A 16,028-nucleotide genomic window follows, 5' to 3' on the forward strand; every position below is an offset into this window, starting at 1 on the left:
TCCATAAGGAATTAAGGAGCTTTCCTGCAGCCATTTACCCTCATTAACCCTCAAATCAGCCCCCACAGCCCCAGCAGAGTGACCCCAGCCAGGGCTTTGCTGCCCTGAGGATTCCCAGGTGCAATCCCCAGCCGAGCCTTTGGGATGGGCTGATGGATTTCTGTCTGCTGCAGGAATTGCAGAGACACTTTTTGTTTCCTTGGCACAGGATGCCTCCCCCTCCCCAGGGTGACGCCAGGGCTGTGGCAGGGTGATGGATGGCCACAAAACACAAGCTCCCTGTTTGTTATTAGGCCCATCAATAACCCTGGCTGGGGTGATGGCTCTGAAGATGAAACAAGCCTTTCCCATTTTTTTCCAAGAGCCCAGAATTGCTGGGGGAAGCCTAGTGGCACCCAAAGGAGAAGTAACCACACACAAATTTAGCTTCTAACACCTGGAGTGGAGAACCCGCTCTGAGCCCTTTTGTAATGCATTATTTAAGATGATTTAAGAAGATCGATCCCATCCCACTTCAGATCCCTCCTGATCATTTTATTCTGAGCAGCAGCTGCCCAGCAAAGGATGGATGAAAACCAAACCCCACACACCAAACAGAAACCCTATGTTTGCCTTTGGAAAAGTGCAAATTGTTCCCATCTCCAGTTCTGCACGAGCACATCAGGGTCCTCCACAAAGGGGGGTATAAACGGGGGGTTGTAATGAGGGGGAGAACACAAAACACGGAATCATCAAGGCTGGAAAAGCCCTTTGACTGAATCCTGTGGGAGTCCAGGGCATTTCTACAATCCCAGAATCATCTCAATACTACAGATTCCAACACAACCCCACCACACCCACCAAGCCAGATCATGAAGAGCCACATCCACTCATGTTCTGAACACTTGGAGGCATTGGTGACTCCACCACTTCCCTGCAGAGCTATTCCAAACATTTCCAAAAAGCCCAGAGAGCCTGAAAAGGCTCCATCCCAGCCAGATGCACTCCGGGCAGGTCTCCCAGCCCATCTCACCCTGCTTGGCCCTGCAGCCCGTGCCACCCACGCAGGAGCCCCAGACACTGCAGGGCTGTGGGGGGATTAAAGCAAAGCTGAGCCTTCCGGACTGAGCCTGGGATTACTGCAGCTCCTAGCAGGGATTGAAGAGTCTCCATCTCCCGGGACCACTGAAACTCTCAAACCAAGGCTGGCAGCCAGAACTCCTTGGAGATCCACGCTCGTGCCCTGGGAGATTAATCTCAGCTGCCAATGGCCAGGCACCGTGCAGCCCATGCTCCACACACACCTCTGCAGGGAGGGAGGGAGGGAACAGTCCTTAAATAGCTGATATTAAAATAGTTATTTCTCTAATGCTTCCACTTTGCTTAATTTGGATAATATGATTTAATGACTTCCAATTATGCCAGCTGTTTTGTTTTTTGTTCTGTGTTTTCAGGCCTCTTCCCCTCCTGCCAGTGTGTTCAGGCATCCTGTTGATCTCCTACTGGAATATTGACATTATTTTCCCTCCATCCTCCTCCTTTCCAGCAGGAACCCTCCAGGAACGTGGCTGCGTGCTCAGATCAAGCAAACCTGGCGATGATTTTTCCCTGAACGTGGCTGTGTGCTCAGCTCAAGCAAACCTGGCGATGATTTTTCCCTGATTATCCATAAGGAATAAGGGAGCTTTCCTGCAGCCATTTACCCCCATTAACCCTCGAATGAGCCCCCACGCTCCCGGGCTGCAAGTGGCACCTCAGTGACACTCGGTGACCTCGGTGCCACTCAGCTGAGCTCTGAGGAGCGTTCCCAGCTGGAAAACCCCTTGGGAGCAGGAGCTCAGCTCCCTGCGGGGAGCTGTGCCCCCCCAGACCCCTCCCCACGTACCTGGCTGCAGGGTGGCACCAGGCTGCTCTCCGGGGACAGCTGGCCCTGGCGACAGTCCAGCTGGACGAGGCTGCGGCACTCCTGGTGGCACGTGTACCTGCAGTCTGCAGGACAGGAAGGGACAGGAAGGGACAGAAAGGGACAGGTCAGCTCCGGGGCTGGGGGACACGCGGCAGCACGGCAGGGACAGGAGTGCAGCAGAGGGGTTCCAGCAGGGTCAGAGCCGCAGCGGCCACGCGGCCCCTTTAACGCACGTGTCCTTTTTAACACGTGTCCCTTTTAACACACGTGTCCCTTTTAACACATGTGTCCCCTTTAACCACATATCCCCTTTAACACGTGTCCCCTTTAACACATGTGTCCTCTTTAACACATGTGTCCCCTTTAACGCACGTGTCCTTTTTAACACGTGTCCCTTTTAACACGCGTGTCCCTTTTAACACGTGTCCCCTTTAGCCACATATCCCCTTTAACACGTGTCCCCTTTAACACATGTGTCCTCTTTAACACATGTGTCCCCTTTAACACGTGTCCCTTTAAACACATGTGTCCTCTTTAACACATGTGTGCCTTTTGACACGTGTCTCCATTAACACATGTGTGCCTTTTAACCCAAATGTCCCTTTTAACACACGCGTCCGCTTTAACACATGTGTCCCCTTTAACACGTGTCCCTTTAAACACATGTGTCCTCTTTAACACGTGTGCCTTTTGACACGTGTCCCCATTAACACATGTGCCTCTTAACCCAAATGTCCCTTTTAACACACGTGTCCCCTTTAACCACGTATCTCTTTAACCCACATGTCCCTTTTAACCCAAATGTCCCCTTTAACCACGTGTCCCTTTTAACACATGTGCACCCTTTAACCATGTACCCCCTTTAACACGTGTCCCCTTTAACACACGTGTCCCCTTTAACACGTGACCCCTTTAACACATGTGTGCCTTTTAACCAAAATGTCCCCTTTAACATACATGTCCCTGTTCAGGCACATGTCCCCTTTAACACAGGTGTCCCTTTTAACACAGGTGTCCCCTTTAACACACAGGTTCCCATTCACCCACATGTCCCTTTTAACCCAAATGTCCCCTTTAACACATATGTCCCTTTTAACACACATCTCCCCTTTAACACACATGTCCCTTTTAACACACCTCCTGGGAGGTGCCACCTGCAGCAAGGCTCTGCCAGGGCACGGGGAAAGGATCCTGCACCTCCTGTGGGGCTGCAGCCTTTCCTGACCCAGAGATGGGGCCGCTGAGAGGTGTTTTAAAAACTTTTCTTCCATTCTCAGCCTCATGAGAAGGTGAGACAATGCAGGTGTCATAATTCACACCATCACAAGCAGAAGCCAACTATTTCCTGATTACAAAACACTAGAAACATTTCTTGGCCTATCAGCTTTTACACTATGTTATAAATACCTTAAAATAATCATCTAAAATTACTCCTCTTAAGTCTTACTAAAGTCTTACTTATGATATGGTAAGGCTGTAACTGTCATAGTTCTATTTCTCTAAAACATCTAGCTCTATTTGCAAAGCTAGCATTTGAAACTTATTTCTAGTTCAATTTCTCTCTCATCAATGTTTGTCTTACTCTATAACATTTCTAAGCCAACATTTTTTAACTCAAGAGTCTACATACAGACACACACTATGTGAACTTTTTGCTCAACTTTAAAAATCTCCTAGAAATCCATTTCCTACAGCCTCCCACCATTGGGAAGTACCTTTGTACTGGACAGACATCCGACTACTGAAGGTCACCAAATGCCACAGAAGGGTTTGGGTTGGAAGGGACATTAAGGATCACCCAGTTCCACCACCCCAGGGTGCTCCAAGCCCCGTCCAGCCTGGCCTTGGGCACTTCAGGGATCCAGGGGCAGCCACGGCTGCTCGGGGCCAGGGTCTAAACATGAGAATTTCGGGGCCAGCTGTGGGGACAGAGGCGTGGACGTGCCACCAGCAGCCCCAAATCCAGCCCTGGAGAGCCCAGGGACACATCCCAGCCCAGCAGAGCCCATCGTGTCCCAGGTGCAGCAAGGAATTTCTGTCACTGCTTTCTCTGCATGCTGCCCCAATGCCAGACGTTAACCCCTTCAGGCACAGGGCCCTGCTCACCCCCAGCTGTTGTGGGGGCACGTTTGGCACCACCAGCTCCAGTTATCCCAAACTCGTGCCCGTCACTCCTGCAACCCCCAACTCCTCCAAACCCTCCTGACTGCAGTGAACGACCTGCTTCCATTTTAACGGCCCACCTGAGCCTTTTAATTTTTAACTGCCGTACAAACAGCCTTAAATTTACGTTCTACACTGCCCAAAATTCCAGAGCGGTCACTAACCTGGAAAAAAAATAATTATATCCAAAAAGCAAGGCCAAGAGAGTTGGTTCCACAGAGGGGTGTGAGTGCCTGTCCCTGCACCAACCCCATGGCCTTGCAAAGAGCCACTGAACTTTTATTTTAAATACACATCTTTCTTTTTCCTTTTTCTTCCTTTTCCTTTTTTTTTTTTTTTTCTTTAGCAATTGGGTCATTGGTTTTCAATGTCTGGGGCTTGCAGGAAAGCAAAGGAATATCTCATGTTTGCTCTGGAAACTGATTTCTGCTCAGCTCTGCTGAATTCTCCAGGGCCTGAGAATGAAGGAGAGGAGCTGAACCACTGCTGGGAGCTGGTGCTGAGGGGGGAAACATCAATCTCCAGGGGAAACAGGGAAATCATTTATTTATCATTTAACATTCATCTGGCGTGAGCTGTCTGTCATTCTGCTCTTCCAAATCAGTTGTCTCAAGTAAGCCTGGGGGAAAAGCAGGGAGATTTGGCTTTTTTTTTTTTTTTTTTTTTTTTTTTTTTTTAATTAGAGATAAGCTGCAGTTACACAGTAATTTAATGCGTGACCTTTCCAGCAACTGGAACAGCCTTTTAATGGGGAACATTGGCCAAGTCTTTGCTGGAGCTGCCAGCTGGAGAATGCTCCAGCTGTGGCTTCACCTGAACATCTGCCACCACCACAAGGTCCCCTCTGCCCAGATTTTCACATTTGGGCAGCTCCAGCACGAAGGGCAAAGGCAGCTGAAGGTCTGACACAGATAATTTGCACCACAGAAATGCCAACTCCCAAAGCACTTCCTCCAGATCGGGCCCACTGTGGCATTTCTCTGTGGGATTAAAGTGTGACACCTCCTTAGTCACCATCACCTATTAACAGACCTAATCACTGGGGATCCGGTGGGGAACACTAATTTTAGAAAGCCTGCACAGCTTTAGGAAGCAGCCACGTGACCAGTTTGCCAAGAGGAGCAGGATGCCTCCACTTAGGCTTTAAGATAATTTCCATTCCAGTCAAAGAATGGAGCACTTGGAAATGGAGTTTCTTTAAAAAAAAAAAAAAAAGAAAGAGAGAAAGGTCATGATGCTGTGAAAAGCTTTGGTGGCTGAAGGGATTTTCCCTTTCTCCACAGGTAAAGTCACTCAGGGGGATAAAATGGGCAAACCAGTCCCACAGAAATCCCATCTCAGTGCCTAAACACAGGGCTGCAGTCCCAGAATGGTTTGGGTTGGAAGGGACCTGAAAGCTCCTCTGCCGTGGGCAGCAACTCCTTCACCCATCCCAGGTGGCTCCAGCCTGGCCTGGGACACTTCCAGGGATGTGCCAGGTCCTCCCACCCTCCAGGGAAGAGCTCCTCCAGTCATTCTGCCCACCCCAGAGCTGCCATTCCCACCCCAGGGTACCCAGACCCCACGGGCACCCTCCAGCTCCACCTGACACCCGTGGGGACGGGGACAGGAGGAGGAGGAGGCTCCACACGTGTCTGAGAGCTGGGACAGCAAGGCAAACGGGAGATTTCCCCCATCCAAACTCCAGAATCCTCCTCAGGCTGCACCTCAGGCTGGGTTTTGCAAGCCTGAGGCGCTCCTCCCGTGCCTGGCGTCACCGGGGTGACCTCAGGGGTGGCAGCAGGATGTGGCCCTGTGGCACCAGAGGCTCTGAAGGGACAGGGCAGGACCTGTGGCACCAGGGAAGGGTCTCAGTCCTCCTGCAACCCCCCTGGACACTGCTCCAGCCCTGCAGCTCCATCAGTGCAGTCTCACCTCGGCAGTTTTGGGTCTAAACCAGGTGGTTTGGGCTCATTTGTTAGCAAGCACTGGGCAGCCCCAGGGGCTGTTTCTGTTTGTCCAGAGCAGCCCAGGCCACCCCTCTGCGAGGTCCCCGTGTCACTGCAGCCTCTGGCAGTGACACATGTGTCACCCCAGCTGCTGGCAGGTGCTCTGGAGCCATGACTGAACAAACCAAACCTCCTTTTGGAGTGGCAGCACCGATGCCCTCTGCTCCTGCCGGGGCAGGGCTGCAGGGGAGGAGGTGAAGCCACCTGGTGCCCCAGGTGTGGTGTCCCAGGTGTGGTGCCCCAGGTGTGATGCCTCAGGTGTGATGCCTCAGGTGTGATGTCCCAGGTGTGGTGCCCCAGGTGTGATGCCTCAGGTGTGATGCCCCAGGTGTGGTGCCCCAGGTGTGGTGCCCCAGGTGTGATGCCCCAGGTGTGATGCCCCAGGTGTGGTGCCCCAGGTGTGGTGCCAGCCCCGTGCCCACCCAGGCAGGATCTCTGCGGCCAGGCCGTGCTTGAGACAAGCAGGCTTAAACTTGAGACAACTGGCTTGGAAGAGAAGAATGACAGCTCACGCCAGATGAATGTTAAATGATAAATAAATTATTTCCCCGTTTCCCCTGGAGATTGATGTTTCCCCCCTCAGCACCAGCTCCCAGAAGTGGTTCAACTCCTCTCCTTCATTCTCAGGCCCTGGAGAATTCAGCAGAGCTGAGCAGAAATCAGTTTCCAGAGCAAACATGAGATATTCCTTTGCTTTCCTGCAAGCCCCAGACATTGAAAACCAATGACCCAATTGCTAAAGAAAAAAAAAAAGGAAAAGGATGAAAAAGGAAAAAGAAAGATGTGTATTTAAACTAAAAGTTCAGTGGCTCTTTGCAAGGTCGTGGGGCTGGTGCAGGGACAGGCACTCACACCCCTCTGTGGAACCAACTCTCTTGCCTTGCTTTTAGGATAAGCAGCAAACCCCACACCCCAAAAACCCAACCCAAGCCCCCAAAGCCCAGCAGCACCTACCTGGAAGCAGCAGCACCTCCCTGCTGGGCCTCCTGGGCGGGCGCAGTCCCGCGAAGCAGGGCTTGGCCTTGGGGAAATGCCTGAAGATTTGACGGATTCTCTTTGTTAGGAGCCCGAAACAAGCGGCTGCTCCTGCCTCCCTGCCCGTCATCCTCGGGAAAGGAGGCCAGGAGCTCTCCAGGCGCCTTCCAGCCCCTCTGGATTCAATGGTGCTTGGGGATGCAGCGAGTTGTGTCTGCTCCCACCAGAGGCCTTTTCCCCCACGCAGATAAAGCCCTGACACTGTCCATTTCCAACCTGCTGCCATCTGACAGGTTGGGTTCTTTATTTATTTTTCTGAGCAAGGGAACGCAGCTCGGGGCTCGTGCATCTCCTGTAAGCCATGGAAAACTTTCTATTTCTGGGGCTTTTTGCTTGATAAGATAAAACAACCCAACGGAAGAGATTAGAGAGAGAAAGAGCAGGACTCGGCCGTGTGCTGGGAGGTCTCTTCCCGGCATCCTCCCTTCCCTCTTTGCTGCTTTTCTCCACAGTCTTTTAAAGTTTGAGGCATAAAAAAGTCCCCAGTGTTTAATCAGAGGCTGAAGGAATACACTGAGATTAACTATATTTATAATACTGATTTAAACTCTGCACATAGTTAAGAGAGGCTTGGAGAGACTTTCACAGCATCCGTGAAAATCAGGATCAGTGTTTTAAAGAGGGAGAGTGACTTTTTAGTGATTGGACAAGGGACATGGTTTTAAACTAAAAGAGGAGAGATTTAGATAAAATATTGGGTAGAAATTGTTCCTTGTGAGGGTGGGCAGGCCCTGGCACAGGTGCCCAGAGCAGCTGGGGCTGCCCCTGGATCCTTGGAAGTGTCCAAGGCCAGGCTGGACAGGGCTGGGAGCAGCCTGGGACAGTGGAAGGTGTCCCTGCCATGGCAGGGGTGAGATGGGATGAATTTTGAGCTCCTTCCCACCCAACCATCCCATGGTGGATCATCTACAGCTGTACCAGGTGTAAAGTGACAGGGTGGGACACAAAAACCAGTTTAACACTGCCCCTGAGATCAGCCACTTTGTACCACTCCCCGTGCCCTCCCTGCTCAGGACCCCTGTCACAAAGAGCATCCAGCACCCTGCAATCCCAGGGAGTGACACCGATGGAATTCAGCCATCCAAACCCCACCCCGAGCAGCAAAAGCTCCCAGTTCTCTCAGGGGGTTTTCCCAGACAGCCCCTGTGCACCTCCCTCCATCCCACAGCCAAACCAGCAAACTTCACCGACATGAAGCAGAGGGAGAAGCCCAAAAACCAACCTGCAAGGTGAGAGCTGGAGCCTCGCCCGGCGTCTCTCTCCATAAACCCTTCCCAAGGCACCCAACTGGAAGGCAGCAGGAAACATGACCCTGGGAAACCCGAGGCACCCCAGGAGCCTGTCCCGCAGCTCTGGGCAGGTCCCCGTCCCTGCCCACAGCTCCATCTCCTGCCAGGGGAGCACGCCCTGCTGGGTGGGTGGGTGGGAGGCACCCCTGGACCCCACCCCGTCCTCAGCCAAGCCCAGCAGTGTCAGAACTCAAAATGTCCCTCAGACATTTTTGGATGTTCCAGGCCCTGGGTAGAAGCATTTGAGACCCTGGCACAGCTGGAAACAGCTGTGATTTTGGGTTTGAGCCATGGAATCATTTACCAACCTTGCAGGAAGAACAAGAAGTCACAAAAGTTTAGATATTAGAGTAGAAGTAGTCACAAAGTAGAGGGAAGAATTTTTGAGTGCTGTACAGGGGGTTTTGGTTTTGTATATGGGGGTCAGAGGTTTAAGATGGATTTGGGATCTGGGCCTGCTCTGTCCTCCCTCTTTCTTCTTCCTCACCTCCCTGTTCTTGGTGATGTTGGCACTCACAGATTGGTTTAGAGTAGAAAAGCACCATTTAATATAGGTAATAGGCATTGGGGAAAAACTGTAACCATGTAACACGTAATGTACCATATAAATATAGGAAATCACAATTTAATATAGGTAATAGGCATTGGGGAAAACTGTAAACATGTAACACGTAATGTACCATATAAAAGATAGAAAATCACCATTCAATATAGGTAATAGGCATTGGGAAAAACTGTAACCATGTAACACGTAATGTACCATATAAAAGATAGAAAATCACCATTTAATATAGGTAACAGGTATTGGGAAAAACTGTAACCATGTCACACGTAATGTACCATATAAAAGATAGAAAATCACCATTTAATATAGGTAATAGGCATTGGGGAAAACTGTAACCATGTCACACGTAATGTACCATATAAAAGACAGCAGCAGCCCTGGCGGGGGGAGAAGAAGCAGTCGGGGTCAGAGAGGATGTCGGGGTGTGTGTGTGCCTCTGCCTGAGCTGTGAGCAAACCACAGCAGCCCCAGAAGAAAATCTTTTAGATAACTCACAATAAACTGCCTTGAGACCAGACAACAGAAGAATACTGAGCCTTTCTTTGGAAGCTCGGGTTGGAGAAGAGACTTTTCCACCACACGGAGCCACCCTGACCTAGGGGTGAGCTCCGGCACGGCAGCACCGCCTGGCAAACGCCATCCCCACCTGGCCCCGTCACCTGGCAGCAGGAAAAGCTTCAGGAATCTGCCTGGCTCAGCAAATGGGACAGAGATGCAAAGCGTGTGGGTCCTGTCGGCGATTATTGCTCTGAGTGGTGCCACTGAGTGTGGGAGGAGAGACGCACCGAGCGCCGCGCTCCGCGGGCGAGCAGAGCCTCGTCCAGGCGAGGCTGGGCTCGGTAAAGAACTCGGTAAAGAACTCGGTAAAGAACTTGGTAAAGAACTCGATATCTTGAGCAAACGGCTCCTTGAGAACCGGCAGCATTAGAGCTGAAGTTTGCTCTACAAACTAGAAAGGAAATGGTGTTTGACCAGGTGCCTCCTTAAGGAAGCAGCGGCTGATTCAGCGCAGAGCCCGAGTGCAGAACAAGCCTGGGGAGATGCGGGCGGCTCCGGAGACTGGCACGAAGCCCGGCTGGATGCTCGGGTGCTTTGCTGAGCTGGCTCTGGGTGTCGCAAGACCTGCAGATCCAAAGCTGGCTCCAGGAGCCACTGACAGCTGGACACGCTCTGAGGTTTCCCAGGGCAGCACGGGCAGCCAGGGTGCTTCCCTCGCAAAGAAACCCTTCAGCCAGTAATTGTTGGAACTCAAAATGTCTCTCAGACATTTTTAGAGGTTCCAGGCCTTGGTCAGAAGCATTTGAGACCCTGGCAGGCAGCTGGAAACAGCTGTGATTTTGGGTTTGAGCCATGGAATGAGTTACCAGCTTTGGAGGTGGAACAAGCAGTCACAAAAGGTTAGATAGGATAGTAAAAGTAGTTACAAAACAGAGGGAAAATTTTTTTTAGTATTGTACAGGGGGGTTTTAGCACCTGTACAGGGGGTTTTTTACTTTGTACATGGGGGTCAGAAGTTCTAAGATGGAGGAAAGTGGGCTGATCCTGTTCTTCCTCTTTCTTCTTCCTTGCTTCAATGTTCTTGGTGATGTTGGCACTCACAGATTGGTTTAGAGTAGAAAAGCACTTTGTAATATAGGTAGTAAATATTGGGGGAAAACTATAAACATGTAATACGTAATATATCATATAAAAGATAGCAGCAGCCCTGGGTGGGGGGAGAAGAAGACAGCAGAGAGGATGTCAGGGTGTGTGTGAGCCTCTGCCCAGGCCGCTGACCAAGCAGCTGCAGCCCGAGAAGAAAATCTTTTAGATAACTTGGAATAAACTGCCTTGAGACAGAACAGCAAGAGCCTGCGCAGAAGCTTGGGTTGGAGGAGGAATTTCACCACCACATGGGACCCCAGAGCAAGCCTGGGGTTCTCACAAGTAATGTGCTATTTTATCAACAGAAACATCAAAATGCTTGGTTTTTGGTTATCAGACACACCAAGAGCCAGGGAAGCACTTGAGCCATTCCCACCCGGTGTCCACCCCACCCTTCCCATCAGGAAGCTGCCCCAGCTCCGAGCCCAGCCTGGCTTCGGTGCTGTCCCAAAGGACACTCAGAGGGATTTGGAGCTGCAGTGAGTCACCAGGACACCCCAAAACTGCACCCAAACACCCCACAACTGCCCCCAAACACCCCAACTGCACCCAACACCCCACAACTGCACCCAAACACCCCACAACTCAAACACCCCACAACCACACCCAAACACCCCAACTGCACCCAAACATCCAACAACTGCACCCAAACACCCCACAACTCCAACACCCCACAACTGCACCTAAACACCCCACAACTCAAACACCCCATAACTGCACCCAAACACCCCACAACTGCACCCAAACACCCCACAACTCAAACACCCCACAGCCACACCCAAACAAGCACCCCACAACTGCACCTCTGCCCCCTGCTCCTCGCTGCTGGGAAACGCTGGCAGGAAAAGCTGTGTCCCAGCAGCAGGACAGACAGCCATTTCCACCCCACACGGAGATGATTTATTTCCCTGCAGACAGCTCCAGCACCACACGCATTAATCAGGAGCTATTCAAGACACAGCTACTCCTCCTGCCCAAACGCATTCCCTCCAAGGCTGGAAGCCAGGATTTTCAGGGAATTTCGCTCCAGAATCTCCCCATCCTTTCACGCTGACACCACAGGATGCTGGATGTCTGTCCTGCACAGAGCCTGGAACATTCCAAATAAAAGCAGAGGGAAAAAAAGGCTCCTGTGTCTCAGGCAACATCTGCATCAGCCCCAGGTGCAGCTCCTGTGGGCAGGACTTGGGTTAAAATCAGGGTTAAAATCCCCCTGAGCCTCCTTTTCTCCAGAGTGAATTGTAAATAAGGAAAAGAAGGAAAGAGGAAAGAGGAAAGAGGAAAGAGGAAAGAGGAAAGAGGAAAGAGGAAAGAGGAAAGAGGAAAGAGGAAAGAGGAAAGAGGAAAGAGGAAAGAGGAAAGAGGAAAGAGGAAAGAGGAAAGGAAAGGAAAGGAAAGGAAAGGAAAGGAAAGGAAAGGAAAGGAAAGGAAAGGAAAGGAAAGGAAAGGAAAGGAAAGGAAAGGAAAGGAAAGGAAAGGAAAGGAAAGGAAAGGAAAGGAAAGGAAAGGAAAGGAGGAAAAGGAAAAAGGAAAAAGAGGAGGAAAAGAAATAAAATGTCACTTTCCCATTTTACTAAGTACAGTAAATAAAAATAGGCCAGAATTGTACAAACAAAAACCCTGAGTATCCTCAGGCTGCGAGTCAAAAGTAAACAAGCAGCAGCTCTGCATCAGAAAGAAAAAATAAATGTTCACCGAAGGGGGAGAGCACGCCCTGTCTGCAGCTCTCAGGCATTTTTAATGGGAATCACTATTGGGATGACTGGGAATTCAGATATGAGTGTCCCTCCCCCCCCATCCCGGTTGTTTGGGGAGTTTTTGAGGCAGAACTACTCCCACAGTCTGCATAATTCTCTGAAATGAAAAGGGAAATGGAGTTATTTAAAATCTGTTTCAATATAAGTATGGAAAACATCCTGCCAGAGGAGAAGTCCCTCAAAACAGCTATTTATACAGTATTTCACAACACCAGAAAATTCTGAGTTTCTACTTAAAGTGAGGATTTCAAAGCACACAAACCAGGACCTCACCTCGCACCTGACCCCAGTTTCCAGGGGCTGGTGAAAAAGCCTCGACAAAGTTTTTTTCCCCCCCAAATAAACCTTATTTCTCCTAAATTCGGTATTTTTTTTTAAAGCACGCTCATTCACACACTCCTTGCTGTATGCCAGGAGCAACCAGCCCCGTGGAATTAATCAGGAATGCCAGGCAGAAAGCAGAGATGCACCTTAGAAATCCGATTTACATCCCCCTCCTTCCGCCAAGGTGCCAGCCCCGGCGTGTCCCCGCGTCACGTTGTGCTGGCGGCGGGGTTACTTTTAATTAACAGCAGTCATTAGGGCTAAACCCTAATGCGCTGCAGCAGGGCCAGATGGTGCTGCCGCCTCTCCCGATCTCACTCCATCCCAAACGGCACCGGGAGGCACCGGCGGGAGCCCTGCCCGCCCCGCAGAACCCCAGCAGAAACATTTCATGGGTTCCTCACCTAAGGAGAGCCCAGCTGGGCACCAGAACTGGCTGAGCCAGCCGCTAATTGCCCCGGTGAGGCTGGTGCCTGGCACAGGCCTCCCAAACAACCCCAAAAATGAGCAGCGACGCGTCCCCCCACCCGCAGCCCGCGGTGGGACGCGGCTCAGTCCCAAATTAGCGCCGGCAGCACCTCCCTGCCCTCCACACCCACAGCCAGGGCACCCCCACGGGTACAGGTGATGTTGTGGGCACAAACCTGCAGGGAACGGCCTCAGCATCAACACCTTCTGCCAAAAACCTCAGGCTCCGCTGACCCCGGCCGGGAAATTTTCAAGCCCCAGCAGCTGCATCCCAAAAGTTTCCCCCAGCCTGAGGGACTGAGCGGGGCAGGGGAGGTTTCACAGCCAGCGGGGCTCAAATCCCAGAGTTAGCAGTGACACAGGTTTGCTAAAACCTCTTCGTTTCCCCTCCCGCAACTCCTAACACGGGGCACTCCTCGCCAGGGAGTGCGAGCAGCAGCCGGGACAGGGGACACGGCGCGGGTGTCACCGCACAGCCCCAGCGGGTCCCCTCGGCCCTTCCCGCACAGGGGACGGGTGAATCCGTCCCGCAGAGCACGGCCCTCATCAGGAACATCGGCACAGGCGCCCGCACCCAGGGGATTGGGCAGAGCTTCAGGCAAAATGACAAATTCTGGAGGACTTTAGCCCTCGCTGTAAAGCTTTACATGCACCAACCCTCCCTGCTCGCCGCCAGCTGCTGATGCCAACCCCGCCCATGAGCCGATCAGCTCCTCTTTCCTGGAAAAGCTTCATCTTCCAAAGCCGCCCGGCAGCACCGCACCCACACCGGAGACCCCGGCCCTGCCCCCGGGACCCCCCCCAGGGCAGCAGTTTGGGGTCCCAAACCGCACCCAAACCGGACCCGAGGGGTGCAGAGCTGGTGGAAGGAGTGGGAGAGGGTCCGGGGGGGCAGAGTCCGGGCAGGGTAAGGGATGCGGGCAGGGCAGGGGTGTGGGGCAGCGAGGGACAGACAGGGGACAGAGAGGGGACAGCGAGGGGCAGGCAGGGGACAGAGAGGGGACAGAGAGGGGACAGCGAGGGGCAGGCAGGGGACAGAGAGGGGACAGAGAGGGGACAGAGGGGGCAGACAGGGGACAGCGAGGGGACAGCGAGGGGCAGGCAGGGGACAGCGAGGGACGGGCAGGGGACAGCGAGGGGCCGGCACTCACAGTCGCAGCGCAGGGCGCGCTCCCGCACCGCCTCCCCGCACAGGTCGCACCATCCCCGGCGCGGCAGCCGCGGGGCGAAGCGGTGGCCGCGGCCGCGCTCGGGGGGCTCCCGCGGGGCCGCGAAGATGCTCCGCACGTCGGGCAGCAGCCGCGGGGCTGTCCCGCGCCGCCGCAGCCGCCGCGCAGCCCGGGCCCCGCCGGGGCTGCCCGGGGAGCGGCCGCCCGGCGGCGCCGGGACACACGGCGGGCCCGGCGGCCGGCGGCGCATGGAGCCGGGCGCGGGGGGCGGCTGCGGGCGGGGGCACGGCCCCACGGCCGGCGATGCCATGGGCTCGGAGCGGGGCAGCGCAGGCGCCTTGCACCGGCCGGGAGGGAGGAGACACGGCGGGGGTGGCACCGGCGGCGGCCCCGCGGGGCGCCCCTCCCGTGGGGACCCCCCGAGGGTCGGGGCGCTTGGCGCTCGCAGCCCCCGCGCGATGTTTGCCCGTGGACGAGCGTCCCCCAATTTCCGCGGCATTCCCCGCCCGCGCCACGGGAATGTCCCCGCTGCTCCCTCGCCGGGAATCCCCGCTCGCCCGCGGGCTGTCCCCGCCGGACCGGCACCCCCGCGGGTCTGGGGTTCCCCGGGGGGGTCCGTGCAACCCTCGTGGGGTTCCCACGAAGCACAACCAGCGGTTCTCCCCAGCGTCTTCTGCGGGAGCGCAGCCGCTGTGTCGCGGCTCTGTCCCCGTGTGAGCAGGACGGTCACGCGTGGGGCAGCTGGGGAAAAGCCCGTGTCCCCTCTGCAGGGACAGCAGGGCTCTGCGGGGACACGCAGGAATTCCCTCGAGCTCGTGGGAAAGGAAAGGGAAAACATCGCGGCCAAAGCGCAGCAGCAGCTCGGGGGCAGCGGTGCCCGGGGCGATGCTGCCGCTCCGTGCCCCGGGCCCGCCGTGTGTCCCCTGCCACTGGCAGCGATCGCGGTGTCACCGCGCAGGGGACACCCTGTCACCCCTGTCACCCCTGCCACCCCCTCCCTGCTGGCCCGAGGGCGATTGCTCCTTTGGGGTGCGGGGCTGGAGGGTGACACAGCCCTGAGTCACGCAGGACACCGCTGCTCTGCTGCTCTCGCTCCTTCTGGCCGGAACACGTTCACTCACACAGAATTATCCCCCGTTTCTGCGGTTTTTGGAGGAGAGGGGAGGCGAGAGGTGCCTGCAGGGAGGGCAGAGCTGGGTTGCTGAATCCGGGCTTGTGGGAAGCGGAATTTGACGTCTCCCGTGTACTCCTGAGGACAGGATAAGCTGCGGCTATCTAAATCCTTTTCAAGGATTCTAATTCGAAGGATGGATTAAAACACTGGCTCTGAATCACAGCAGCCTAGAGCCATAAGCAGCCCCTAATAACAGCTTCAAACCGAAGGAGGAATAATGCAGCTGGGAAAATTGGGGTTTTGTTCTGTGCTAAGCAGCAAGATTAATTTTTGGAAGGTCTTTTCCTTCCCAATTCAGGATCCTGATTTGCTTTCATACCTCCTCTGCTTCTGCTTGGAAACAGCAGCAGATTTATTCCTCGGTAAATCGTTCCACAAAAGTTTGGTGGTTTGTCCTATGTCCTCCACAAACTGTTAATTGTATCAGGAATCACCTACAATGAAGGGAATTTCTGAGGGTGACCTGGCACCTGGCTGGGAACTTCTTAAAACCATTCTGGACTTTCATTTTCCCAATATCATCCCAGAGGCATCTCCAGTCTCCGTTCTGCAGCCTCAGGGCATAAA

The 16,028-nt window shown here is 53.7% G+C and overlaps 1 protein-coding gene across 1 annotated transcript in view; it reads right to left on the reverse strand.

Annotated features, from left to right (window-relative positions):
- RASSF5 (Ras association domain family member 5) overlaps positions 1 to 14,597 on the reverse strand; it is a 32,501-nt gene extending 17,904 nt beyond the window's left edge. Inside the window, exons 1-2 of the mRNA XM_077789059.1 lie at positions 14,270 to 14,597; positions 1,865 to 1,968 (exon numbers count right to left, since the gene is read on the reverse strand). Of these exons, the coding sequence (XP_077645185.1) occupies positions 1,865 to 1,968; positions 14,270 to 14,597 (432 nt within the window). The remainder of the gene's footprint in view (positions 1 to 1,864; positions 1,969 to 14,269) is intronic.
- Between the last annotated feature and the right edge of the window lie 1,431 nt (positions 14,598 to 16,028).

This window comes from Lonchura striata, chromosome 30 (genome assembly GCF_046129695.1).
Source record: "Lonchura striata isolate bLonStr1 chromosome 30, bLonStr1.mat, whole genome shotgun sequence".
Taxonomy (NCBI): domain Eukaryota; kingdom Metazoa; phylum Chordata; class Aves; order Passeriformes; family Estrildidae; genus Lonchura; species Lonchura striata.